The sequence below is a fragment of the Myotis davidii genome, unplaced genomic scaffold (assembly GCF_000327345.1).
Source record: "Myotis davidii unplaced genomic scaffold, ASM32734v1 scaffold173, whole genome shotgun sequence".
NCBI lineage: Eukaryota > Metazoa > Chordata > Mammalia > Chiroptera > Vespertilionidae > Myotis > Myotis davidii.
In genome coordinates, this window is record NW_006286303.1 from 667,328 (window position 1) to 680,608 (window position 13,281).

The 13,281-nt window shown below is 44.2% G+C and overlaps 1 protein-coding gene across 1 annotated transcript in view; it reads right to left on the minus strand.

Annotated features, from left to right (window-relative positions):
• The window catches only part of LOC107182135, a 98,661-nt gene that overhangs the window by 71,034 nt on the left and 14,346 nt on the right, over positions 1–13,281 (minus strand). Inside the window, exon 2 of the mRNA XM_015560078.1 lies at positions 7,242–7,389. Within this exon, the coding sequence (XP_015415564.1) occupies positions 7,242–7,389 (148 nt within the window). The remainder of the gene's footprint in view (positions 1–7,241; positions 7,390–13,281) is intronic.

Genomic DNA, 13,281 nt, shown 5'->3' on the forward strand with positions numbered 1-13,281 from the left:
GGGAGGAGGAGAGGAGGAAAAGTAGGAGGAGAGGGGAGAGGAGGGGAGGGGAAGGAAGGGGAAGAGAGGGAGGCCATTCTGAAATCATAGCATCAGGATGAGCAATTTTATCTATTATAGGCACTACCCAACTCAAGAACTAAGTTGCTCCTAGATGCAGAAAGCAAGACAAGCCTTGGCAAAACGCATCCTTATTTGTGTGATAATCAGAATTCTAAATTGGAAATTATGTGAAGTCCCACAAAACACCAATATCCATCACAAATAAAAACAAAATAATACACAGATGCTTTTGAAATACATAAGTCTATATAACCAGATCCCTAACATAACATTTAAGTTCAGTCTTAAATGCTCCTTTTGGGGATATTTTTCTGCATGGAATGGACTTTCTAAGGTTTCTTAAAATATGTGTCCAATAAAGTTTAGACTAAATATGTTTTTTCCTTTTCCTGAAAAATCTGCTGGTGGTGAATAATACAGCCTTCTTCATTATTCCTTGGACCTCTGAATGTCAGTTTAGAAACGAAGTCATCTACTTATTTATTTTTTTCAAAATTGAAAACATTTGTGTTTCTTTTTTTCTTTCTTCCACCACCATCATCTATTTTTAAAAGTTTCAGTGCCAATTCTGTGTGCACGGATGTAACCGAAAGACTTTGCTTTCGGAGTAAACGGTAGAGGAGCTGTGCTGACATTAGTTTGGTGTCAACTTGAGTCTCCTTGGGAGCAGAAACCGTCTCACTGTTTGTTCTCTGTGCGCCTAGACTCAGAGCGGAGCCTTTTTTGCGGGAAGCATTCAGTGAACGCCTGCCAGAGGGAGGGGTGAAAGGCTCATGGACGCTGAAGGGATTTCGGCAGCCAGCTCCAGAATGTGCCATTTTGGCGGGTGGATTGTTTCCAGCTGAAGAGGATCAGGCCCAGCAGACTCAGGAAGAGCCTTTTACCTTTCCCTTAACTGCCCCAAAGAATTTAGATAGGGGGGCCTGTTACCAGAGAAAACTTATATCGAAAAGATTTACCTGCGTGCATGGCAAACAATCACTGTTTACCACACATTTGCTCTCCCACCTTCCTGTGAACCACTTTCCTGCCCTCTGAAGTCCCAGACCCGGCCCCTTCTCCTGAGCTAGGAGGGCAGACACGCCTCCATAGCCTCACTGTCTGCGAGCCCTTCATGTCTCCGTGGGCTCCTGGACGTACACAATTAAATTTGCTTTTCTCCTGCGAATCTGTTTAATGTCGATTTAATTATTGGGCCAGCCACAGAACCCAGAGGGGGTAGGGGAAAAGATTTTCTCCCTCCAAAGTGAAATTTCTCCCTCCAATTTAAAAAAGAAAATATCTTCTCTTCCTACTTATTTCAATGAGGAAAAGGAAGCTTAGAGGAGGTGGCATTTTGGCAGTAAAGAACTCAGTAGAATTCTTTGTGCTGGAGGGGCCTTGGTCCCTAGAAGAAACAAAGCTATGACTTTCAGAAGAGATGCCTGTACTGTCCCTGGGCTCGATCGACAGCTACTGGCGAATCAAACAGTTATTTCCCAAAGTTTCATTAAAGAAAGAAAGGGCGGGATTTAGAGGATCAAAGGGCCCCTCCCAACAAAACATTTGTGTAGGTGTGACCTCGAGATTGTACGCCCCCCTTGCTTGTCTGGCAAACACTTTCTCATCTTTCAAGACAGCTCAAATGACACCTCTGGGAGGCCCTGGCTCCTGGGACAGTATTTACTCTGCCCCTCGTGCTTCCCGGCACTCTGTGTAAAACTCTCTCAAATATCACTAATCGCATTTTATCCGGTTATCTGTTTACATATCTGAATTCAACTCAGTGAAGTTCTGGATCCAACGGCTCAAAGCAGGGCCAACGCTGGCCTTGGGAAGCCACTTCCTACTCTGGGAGTCAGACAAGTACACAACTACAGTTCACGGTAATAGCAGGGAAACACAATGCAGTTGGACAGAGAACGGGAAGGAGGGCGTGACCACGACCTCCTGGATGGCAGGGTCTTTATATATATTGACTTCAGAGAGGAAGGGAGAGGGAGAGAGAGAAACATCAAAGATGGGAGAGACCACTGATGGGCTGCCTCCTGAACGCCCCATCCTGGGGATTAAGCTCGCAACCCAGCCATGTGCCCTGCCCAGGAATCGAACCTTGACCTCCTGGTTCATAGGTCAATGCTCAACCACTGAGCCCTGACAGCCAAGCCACGGATGGCAGGGTCTTACTGCATATCCTTAACCTTTAGGAGGTGTCTGGCACATAACAAGTTCCATACATACTAATGGAGAGAGGGAGAGATGAGAAAAGGAAGAAGGGAGAGACGGATGGAGAGAGGGGAAAAGAATAAAAAAGGCCCCACCCCATCTCCTCCACTCTATGTTGTCAAACCCATTAATTACCCTAAAGGTGCTATTTTCAGGCTCCGGGAAGAGGTATTTTGGAGCAGATAGCTGATGATTAAGTCCCACCTAGCACATGATACAGTACCTGATCATCACCATGGGAAGGAGACAGGCCATAATGTGCCCTGTATTTAACTATCATTCCACAGCACATGCTAATAACCCTCCTGGGTGGGTGGGCGGGGGGCCCTGGAGAGACTCACAGAGGTTGCATTGGCTGCACCACTAGCACAGCACCAACTTTATTCTTGGGTTTTGCATTATTAGACCAGAGGCTCTTTTGCTCCTGCAAAAGGTTTTAACTAGGATTTCGGTCCCTTCACAACCTTGTTTGCCATCCAGTTCCCTGTTCCTCTGCCAGCTTCATCTGTGCAACTCATCTTGGGTTACGTCTGGCAGATGGAAAGAGGAATCTCATTTCAATGCCTCTTCTGTCTGCATCCCAGAGCCCTCCCTGAGCAGCCTCTATTTCACCCGGGAGGGAAGAGAAGAGGGGGGACGATCAACCTCCCCAAGAGATGAGAGTGTAAAGTATTTCTCAAATTTTCATCTTCAACGGTTGGTATCATTTAACTCCCCTGGCTAGGGGGTGGCGGGGGGTGGGGGAGGAGGCAGACTATGCTTTGTTGCTTAGGCTAGCAATATAATCTCTGGCTATCCCAATGCCAAAATATCAATTACAGGTTCATTTGGATGATGGCATAAACTAGTGCTCCGACCACCAGACAATGACATAAACTGGAGGTGGGGGGAGAAGGTGCTGGAAGAGGTTGAGTCTCAGGACAGAAATGAAACTCGGTAAAGATGAAGTCTTTAGATCCTTGCAAACGAAGGAACTCAATTCTAAACTGCTGTTTGTCTCATGAAGAGAACCCCACCAGCCACAAACCTGAAGCCGGTATTCCTGAAGCAGGTTTCTTGCTGGGGGTTTTAATGAGAGAGAAGTGAACGCTCCCATAGCACCCACCTGGCCCTGAGTAACCATAAGGGAAGGCTGAAAACATACACGACTTGCAATTAAAAGTAAATGTCTCACCAAGCACAGCGAGTCAGAGAGTGCTTGATCCCATTTATATGAAATGGCTAGGGGAGAATCCATAGCGACAAAAGGCAGACTGGGAGCTGGCCGGGTCTGTGAGGGGAAGGAGAAATGGGGAGTAACTGCTTAATGGGTACGGCGTTCTATCCTGGGTTGACGAAAATGTTATGGGATGAGATGGAGGTGGTGGTTGTGCAACATTATGAATGTACTAAGTGCCAGTGAATTGTTCAACTTTAAGATGGTTACTTTCATGTTATGTGAATTTTACCTGAACAAAAAACAACTAACAAATATTTTATAATGGTTTCTACCTAAAGGCCTCACTATTTCTCATTGCTCAACGATCTACCACTACTGGGAGATAAGGAGGATTTTATTCCTATTCTATAGGGATTAAATAGGTTTCTAAATTCTAATATCTGTCACCTTTTGGCATTTCCTGTGAAAAGCCTGGTATTTGCCCAGAATGTCTGCAGCTGGGAAGCAATTCCAACCAGTGACCCTGCCCTGTTTGGCCAATCCCAGTCAGCGGCAGCACCACCGGTTTACCTGCAGTTGCAAAGTGCCGGCCAGATAATCCGAAGTGGACAGTGGACATCTGTGTTTACTGGCCTCTGAGCTCCGGACAGGCCCTTGGGATCGAGCTGTGTTCTCAGGAGGGGTGGTGACCTCAGACAACAGAAAGAGGGGAGGTCTTCTAATTCAGCAGAAAAATTAAAGCCTTTAATCCAGTAGAAAAATATAAAGGCTTTGCTCTTTCCACACACTTTCAGGATTAAAAAAAAAAATCGATTTCCACAAAGAGTAGAAGCATCTTTGGAAGAGAGGCAGCTTTCCCCCCTCCTTCCTTTTGATACTAAAGAACATTTGCTCCAACACACAGATCCAAAGCCGTCAGCTGTCAAGTGGAAAGAGAAGCCCAAGAACTTAGGGGGAATAAAAACATATTGAGAACAGAGATCAAAAGAAGGGACCTTGAGAAGAAACTATAAGACCAGGTAACAACAAAAATGGCTAACAACCCTGTCTAGGAAAAGCTGGTAGGGGACTGGCCAGGTAAACCCAACACCTTCCACCCCAACCCCCACACTTTACAGTCAGAGACAGAGACAAACAGGTCTCCCCAACCTTCTTCCCCATTTGTAGAACCATTCGATTTATCCCTCACACCACCTCTTCATGGAGCTCTGATCTTTCCAGTTTTAACCTTAGGACATTATTTTTCCAACCACTGTTTGGTCTCATCTCCCAAACTTAGGACTTGATGGAGACCCTGACGTTCCTCTGGGACTACAGCCTTTGGTGGCTGCGCCCACTTTCCTCCTGGTAAAGTGTTCCGTATGTCTTGGTGTGTCCTTCCTTTTCTCAGGTGTGCACCTCCAGACTAAGTCTAAAATGAGGCTCTCCTGTTGATTTCAGGCTCACAAATAGCTCGCCAGATGTCCTGTTAAGAAGGAATTGCTAAATATAATGAGAAAACAAAACATGTTCAATGCTTCCAAAATCCCCTGTTTCTACTGCTGTATTCCAACTGACTCAGAGCCATATATTTTTTCCCCCCATGTCATGTGAGAAAAAAAACATGTGGTCCTGTCACAAAATGCTCACACGCCACAGACACTGCTTATTTTTCTGGAAAAATTCCTAAAGCAGGGAAAAAGCATCTGTTTCCTATGTTGGTCATGCCATGGAATGAAAAGTAAAATGGGGGGCGGGTTATGGAGGGGCCCTCCATTTCCCTTTTAAAGGAATGCTGAAACAGAGCACCAGTTTTGAGCTCTGTTGGGATTAGGCTGTATGATGCGGATGGGGCCTGCGATGTTGTACGTGTGCAGGGCCTGTCCTGAGCCACAGCGATTCCGTCCCCTCCATCCTCACACTCCCTCCCGGCGCGGGAGCAGCATGGTAACACTGCCCCGGCCTGACTCTTCTGCTTCCTGACTCTGACCGTGGGCATGTCATTTAAGCGTCTGAGCCTGTGTCCCCACTTGTAAGATGGAAACAGTAATGCGTATTGTTTCCTATTTAAGGTGGCTGTTAGGCATTGGGCTGTGTCCCCCAAAATGCATACCTAAATCCTAACTCCCGGTACCTACAGGGTTGTTGCAGATGGAAGAGGTGAAGTGAGGTTGGACTGAAGGTAGCGTGGGCCCTTCAACCTACATGTCTGGTATCTTTATAAGACAAGGGAAGATGGGCATTAAAGACACAAACACACAGGGATGATACCCTGTGACCAGAGGGGCAGACGCCGAGTGATGCAGCTGCAAACCAAGGAACGCCAAGGACTGATGGCCACCACCAGACACCAGGAAGAGGCAAGGAAAGATTCCTCCCTACGTGGCTCAGAGGGAGCATGGTCCTACCTTGACTTTGTACTTCGAGCCTGCAGACCTCTGAGACAATACATTTCTGTTGTTTTAAGCTCCCCCAGTCCGGGGTACTTCGTTACAGCAGCCGTGGGACACTAATACAGTGGTCATTTTGTAATTTGTTTAGTGTGCGTGTGCACTCGTGTGTTTTAATTGTAGAGGAAACACACTAAGAATAAACCAGGTAGACAAAAAAACAAACAAAAAAACAACCAAGGTAACGTTTCTTCCTTATCTAAAACTAGGAAATGGCATTGTTTCCTCGAGAGCCAACACTGCCTCTCCAAACTCACCCCCTAACACTCCTTCCCATGTAACCTGCTCCATGACGTGGGCCTTCAGTCTATACTGTCCTTAGGGCCTCCGCATCAGCTTCTTCTTCTGCCTGGACCACGCCCAAGGCGAATCCCTGACCTCCTGTCTTTCCCCAGTGAGGCCCACCCTGGCCACTCCTTTTAAAACTGCAATTTGTACTCCTGCCCCACCCAGCACCCCCAAATCCTCTTACTCAGCTCTACCTTTTCTTGTTCCCATGTTCTTATTGGCTTCTAATATCCTAACAATTTACTTATTTCTTCAGTATGTGCGTTATTTACTACCTGCCTCCCTCCATGCTACAGCATAACCTCCGTGAGGGAACAAGCATCCAGAGCAGTACCCAGGTCATAATATGTGCTCAACAAGGGTTTTCAAAAATACATTACTTATTTTTAATGAACCAATGCCTGCCATGACAACGTATACAGTTGTTGTTTTTCCTTTGATCTTGTCCTTTACTTCTCTCCTGTCCCCTAATTTCCAAAAGTACTTAGCAGGTATCTGCAGCCCAAAGAATGGTATGAGTTATACTTAGAGGGCCGGCAGGTGGGGAACAAGATGAAGCTCTCCAATTCACAGCACCAAGTTCTTTGGTACAAACACACCATGAGACACAGGCCACTAACTATTCCACAGAATTTTATAACAGCAGTAAAAATAATAAGCAATGATAACTGCATTTTTATATTACTCTTCCCATCTGTAAAACATTTTCTTATGAAATTTCCCTTTACAGATGGAAGAACTGGGGTTTAGAAAAAAATAAGTGACTTGTCCAAGTTTACTTAGCTGGTAGGGGAAGAGCTGGGAATGAAATCTAGAATTAGAAGATCTTCAGTGATAAGGACCTTTTTCTCTTTTTTTTTTAATTAAAATTTTACTTTTATTGAGACTGGAATCAAACCTGGGACCCTTCAGTGCACAGGCCAACGCTCTATCCACTGAGCCAAACCAGCTGGGGCGATAAGGACCTTTTAACTTGGTATTTAGTGAAATGTGTACTATCCATTTCTGGAGTCCCACTCACAATAAGGAAACGCTTTTTAGTGTTTTCTCTATAAGTTACTTCTCTTCTTTCCCCATCCTCTAAACAAATGACTTACCTACTGAAACAGCCACACGTCCTTTCCTTGTTGGGTAGCTCTCCACCAGAATTTTCTTCTTGTTAAAAGGAGAATTCACCTTCAGTGGTAAGTGTGCCAGAAAATGAGGCACATTTCCAGAAAGCCTGGGAATCACCACCCTCGTGAACTGTTCAGAAAAAAAAACAAAAACAAAAAACAACAATTCAGCAAGAGTTTTATATCTTCAGTTCTCTCTGAGAATGCCTTCAACATGAATCTCTTTCCCATTCTTTGGCAAGTCAAAAGAGGTTTTTGCTGAGACTTCCAATTAAATTTACTAACTGTAAATTCAAGGAATGTGCATTCCTTGGCCTAAATTTATTTTAGTGCCTTAATAACATTTATTATTAACTGCCTCCACTTTTGAAGGGACTGAAAGAATCATATCCATGAATATTGAGCTTCCACCCTTCTTTACAGAATTCTCACATTTATTCTTCATGGCAATTTAGCTAAAATTCAAGGAACTATCAGACGCATATTCAGCCCAGCAGAAGTGAAGGCAGTAATCATTCGATTATCTCTTCTCCTAGAGAAGCCGAAGGCACCTTTTTATTCAAATGCTAATCACATTCAAACTAGGCTAATAGGCTCTCCCTCTATGTAGGGTATGCACAATCCTTCCAAACATGCTAGGATGCAAATCCTGACGTCATGACTGGAGACTGTAACTGGATGGAGGTGGAAATGGCTGATTTGCAAAAGGTCATTCTGCCTTTGCAAAACCCAGGAGAAGAAGGCGACTTTCTGGGGCAACGATACAGGAAGAAATCACTTCTAATCTCAGGATGACAATGGTTGTCGGCCTTTGTGGGGAGATCCCTGTGTGGGTTTAGAGAGGAAGTCCCAGTTCTGGCTCTGAGGAACTAGCTTGTGTCAGACCACCTTCCCATTGAACACAACTGGAAAAGCTGGGTGAAGATTATGTTAAAAACCTGTTTAAAATACTGGAGTGCTACACCAAGGCAGCCAGGACGTGAGAGGCCAAGATCTTAGGGAGAAGAGAAATAAAGCTGAGGCAACACCTGGTACCACTTTTCTTCTCAGGACACCTACTGATCTTTAAGAGGCCCAGCGCAGAACTGCTGAGAAGCCAAGCAGAAAGCAGCTGTGCAGAGGCACCCGCAGTGAGCCATCCTTTGGCAGAGCAAGGGAATCCCAGAGAGAAGGGACATGTGGAGAAGTGAGCTGGACATTCTGCCTCTCTAAGCATTTGCTAATTGAGAAACGGGAAAACCAAGCAGAAAGCCGCACCAACAGGTTTGGGAATTAAACAGAGCTTTGGGCAGTTTCATGATGTTGGAGGAATTAATATTGGAGTTCAGGGCCCCCCAGAAAGGGAAAAGCTCAGGTACATTTCCTTAGGACCCCTGAAGGGCACCACCTACCATGAAAGCCTAAAATAATACCAGAACTGAGTCTTCAAGCAGCTCAGTTCCTTGTCGGATTAATGTGGTCTGACCTACCCTAACCACCTCTCAGAAGCAAAAGTAGCTTCTGGAGAAAGATACCATCATCTACAGTGTTTATGACTCTTTGTACAAAATGCCTGCATTCAATCAACAATTGCTAGGCATTCCAGGGCATGGATTCTAGAAAGAGAGACAATAGAAAGACCCAGACATGACCCAAATAGAGTCATACATAGGACATGGTCTTTAATCCTATATAATAAACCCCTAATACGTAAATAGACTGAACAGTAGAATGACCGGCAGAACGACCGGTTGCTATCACGCACACTGACCACCAGGGGGCAGACGCTCAATTCAGGGGGCAGCTCCTGTGTTGAGCGTCTGCCCCCCCACCCCACCAGAGGGAGGTGACTGGCAGTGGCAATCAGGGGACAGGGTGGGGCCGGCCAGTGGGAGGTGCCAGGCTGCCAGCCAAGGTGGGTCACTGGGGGGCTCCCCAATCACCCTGCCTGCTGGTAGCCCCACTGATGGCCCTGATCGCCAGCCAGGCTTAGGGACCCTACTCTATATATTGGGAACAGTCTCTTAGATTTAAAAATTAAAACCTGGCAAGGCTACTCTAACACTGAAAAAACAGGATGATGCAGCGATGACATGCATGGACTCTGGTTTGCACATTTTGTGGTCAGCCCTGATTCTGACCCTTATAACTGTGTGGCAAAGCCAATTACTTAACTTCTCTCTGCTTCAGTTTTTCCACCCATAAGATGGGGAAAATGGTACTTCTGCCTCAGAAGGACCATGTTCTGTACTACTTTTTATAATCAGGGCAAAAAAAAAATGTAGCTGCCCATACAACAGCAAGATGCCTTTCACCTGTATGAAAAGTACGGTCACTGGTGCATGCAGCGTCCCCAATTGTGAGAGGGATGTCCGACTGCTGGTTTAGGCCCAACATCCCCCGAGGGGTCCCAGATTGCAAGAGGACACAGGCTGGGCTGGGGACCACGCCTACCGTTCATGAATTTTGAGCACCGGGCCTCTAGTATAACTATAACTAATATGTTCAAAATTATAAAGATTGTAAAATATTTAAACTCACAGAACAAGTCAGAAAAAATTAAGTAGGGATACAAAAGATTTGAATAGCATAATTAACGAACTCAACTGTAGTAACAGATATAGAATACTGTACCCAAACTGGTACTACACATTTTTTTAAGGTGCACATGAAACATTTACAGAAATTAACCACATATGGGTCATAAAATATGCCCCCAGATATTTAAACAAATGGAAATTATAGTGTACTTTTTTGAACTTATGATTTTGAAATCATATAGATTAGAGTCATAAAAAATTACAAAAATAGTATTTTTTAAATTGAGGGGAAATTTGCATACTGTAAAATACATACTGCTCTAAAATGTACAATTTGATATGTTTTTTTGTCTTTTAAATATATTTTTATTGATTTCAGAAAGAAAGGGAGAGGGAGAAAGAGAAAGAGAGAAACATCAATGATGAGAGAGAATCACTGACTGGCTGCCTCCTGCATGCCCCCTAATGGGGATCAAGCCCGGAACTCCGGGCATGTGCCCTTAATGGGAATCCAACCCAGAACCCGTCAGTCCACAGGCTGACACTCTATCCACTGAGCTAAACCAGCTAGGGCCAATTTGATATATTTTGATAAAGAAACCCAACTGTGTAACCGCCAACAAAATAAAAATATAGAGCATTTCCATCACTCCAGAAAGTTCCCTCATGCTCCATTTGGTAAATCCCCAAATCTCAAAGACAACCACTGTTCTCATTTCTATTTCCGTAGATTAATTTTGCCTGTTCCTGAGCTTCATACAAATTGGCTCATATAGTATGTCTGTGTCTGGCTTTATTCACTCAGCATGTCTCTGAGATTCACCTACACTGTTGACTGTATAAATACTTTACTCCTCTTTATTCCTGAGCAATAAATAGTCCATTGTATGAAAATAGCACAACTTATTACATATTCTTCTGTGGATGGAAATTTGGTTGTTTCCATTTCAGGGCTATTATAAACAAAGCTATTATGAATATTTTCATACAAGTATACTTGTGAACATATATTTTTATTTCTCTTGGGTAAATACTTGGGTGTGGAACTGCTAGGTTATAGGATGGAAAGCATTTAACTTTCTAAGAAACTGCCAAACAATTTCCCACAATCTATGTGTGGCTGCCACTGGGACTTCAGTAGAGTTACATACTGCAATTAATACAAAGACCACTGTCTGAATGACTGCCCTCTCTCCAGACACGGCCAGCTTTGGTCTCTGTTCTGTAGCAGCTCTCAGAGATGCTGCTCTAAGTGGTGGTTCCCGCCCAGTAACAGCCGAGAGGAAATGTGACCACAGTTGACTTTTCATATTCTAGATGTGTCAATTACACAGTCCACCATTCCTTAATAAACACCTTTAAAGCAATAAATAAATAAATACATAAATAAGTAAATAAATAAAGTGTTAGAAGCATTGATTTTAGGGTTATAAATAAATTTAGCCAGCAGGCAAACTGGCAAATATAGAATCTAGGAACAATGAGAACCAACTGTTCCAGGTCTGAAATCTGGTTTTACTCTTTCAAATTTCTCCCCATTTAAACAAAAGAGGCCTGGTGAAGCCCCAGGTAAGTTTCATGACTCACAGCAAGGTGTTGGCTCAACTAAACTAGCCTCATGGAAGCTCACTTACTGTTGAGGTAGCAATTTACAACTTGTCCCAGGTTGACCACTTCACCCCATCTCTGTTCATTTCTTTTCTCAGATGCTCAGGGGGAACATTACAGAACACTGGAAATGTTAAGTTTGTCTGTAAATTACTCATAACTATCTGGGCACTTATTTCAGACACAAGAACACAATCAGCAATAATGGGGCCACCTGTGCCTAGTACTACACTCTGGAGACTGACGGGAAGAGAAGGAGAGGGAAGAAACGTGACCCTCCGTGGGCCCAGAGTATGCATATCCGGGTAAAGAAATTAGAAAGTGGACTCTTCCTATTTGCCATGGCCACGTATGGGATGTTTCACAGCCCCTGCTGTCTGTGGGCCCACCCTAAAACCAGGTGCTAGGAATCAGTCCAGCATTCAGGAAGACCTGATGTCAGGACCACGTCTCAGGGATTCACTTACTTCTGCAAGTCATGATGCCTGTGACCTGCCACTTGAGAACAGGCTGTAACAGAAACTACAGCTGCATTACTCAGAAGGTTTCTGTCTGGAGAAGTAACTGTGCTGCGGGGCTGGCCAGCTGGAGTTGGGTTTCCATCTGGGTGACTTGGACTTTGCAGACCGACACAACCTGGTCACCTTGAGCACTATATTCTCAGCCCCTTCTCAATAGCAACTGGCAGGAGGAGCTGTGACACCAGTTTTGGTGGCTCTCGGTGAACAGCAGGACCCGGGTAGTCCTTCCTTCCTCCTCTAAGGCGCCCAACCTGACAGCAGGGTGCAGAAATGATCTGGACTTTGGGCCAGGAGACTCATATTTCGGTTTTGGCTGGATATGAAATTATACTGTGAAGTTGGAAAAAGAAAAAGATATAAATTACCTCCTTCCCATTCTCCTCTACTTCCATGCACTAGTGAGAAGAGTAGCAAAAATCTGCTCCTTCATTCCTACCTCCCCAGCCTCTTACCCAAGAGAACTTCTGGGACCATGTAAGTGCAAAAGATCTACTTAATACTGTGTGACTATATCAAAAAGGAGGGAAATCTAAGCCATTAGTATGTAGAAACATCACAGATGTCTTATACATGGGAGTCAGGCTCAACGGTTGAAATCCACCCCTACTGACCCCACCCTACCCCCCGGATCTTATAATTTCTACTATTCCTCTACACACACACACACACTTCTTAGCCAAACTACAAGTTTTGGTTTTCTGTAAAGTTGCTGCTGTTAATTTCATTTCTCTTCTTCCTCTTACTGTTAAACTTCAGAGGCAAATGGTCTATACATCTTCTCTCCAACATCTCAACTATTCTCTGCTTAACCCTCAAATCACTCTTGATCTCACCATTCTACTCAAATTGCACTTCTGAGAGTTACCAATGACCTCTGAATCCCAAAGAAAAGTCTTTGCTCGGCTCCCATTTGTCTTGACATTCACCATGGTCCCACCTATAGTCCCCTAATATGTGATGCTGCTAAGTAGGCAGCGCTAACTGAAATTGTCTGTTTCTTTAGTTGCCTTGATAACTGTCTTCCTGGTTGCCTTTAACCCTCTATGTACTCTTATTCCCCTCCACACATAAATCTTTAATGCAAAGCTAATGTCTATTCCTTATCAGCTGTAATGATAGTTTTTCTAAGTCTCATACCTGTCATTTTACTTTTTCATTCTCACTCTCCATACCTGGTTAGTGTTCTTTTTTTTACTTGTTTCATTCTTTGACTGTCTCTTTAATCCAAGCATGTCAAACTTAAAGGCTAACACGGGCCAAATAAACAAGGTTTAAGTTTATGCGGGCCGCAAAAAAACAAAAGCTTCAATTTTCATAGAAACGTAGGTTTATTTCAATAGAGACATGCTGAATACAAAGGGCTGAAATAAATGA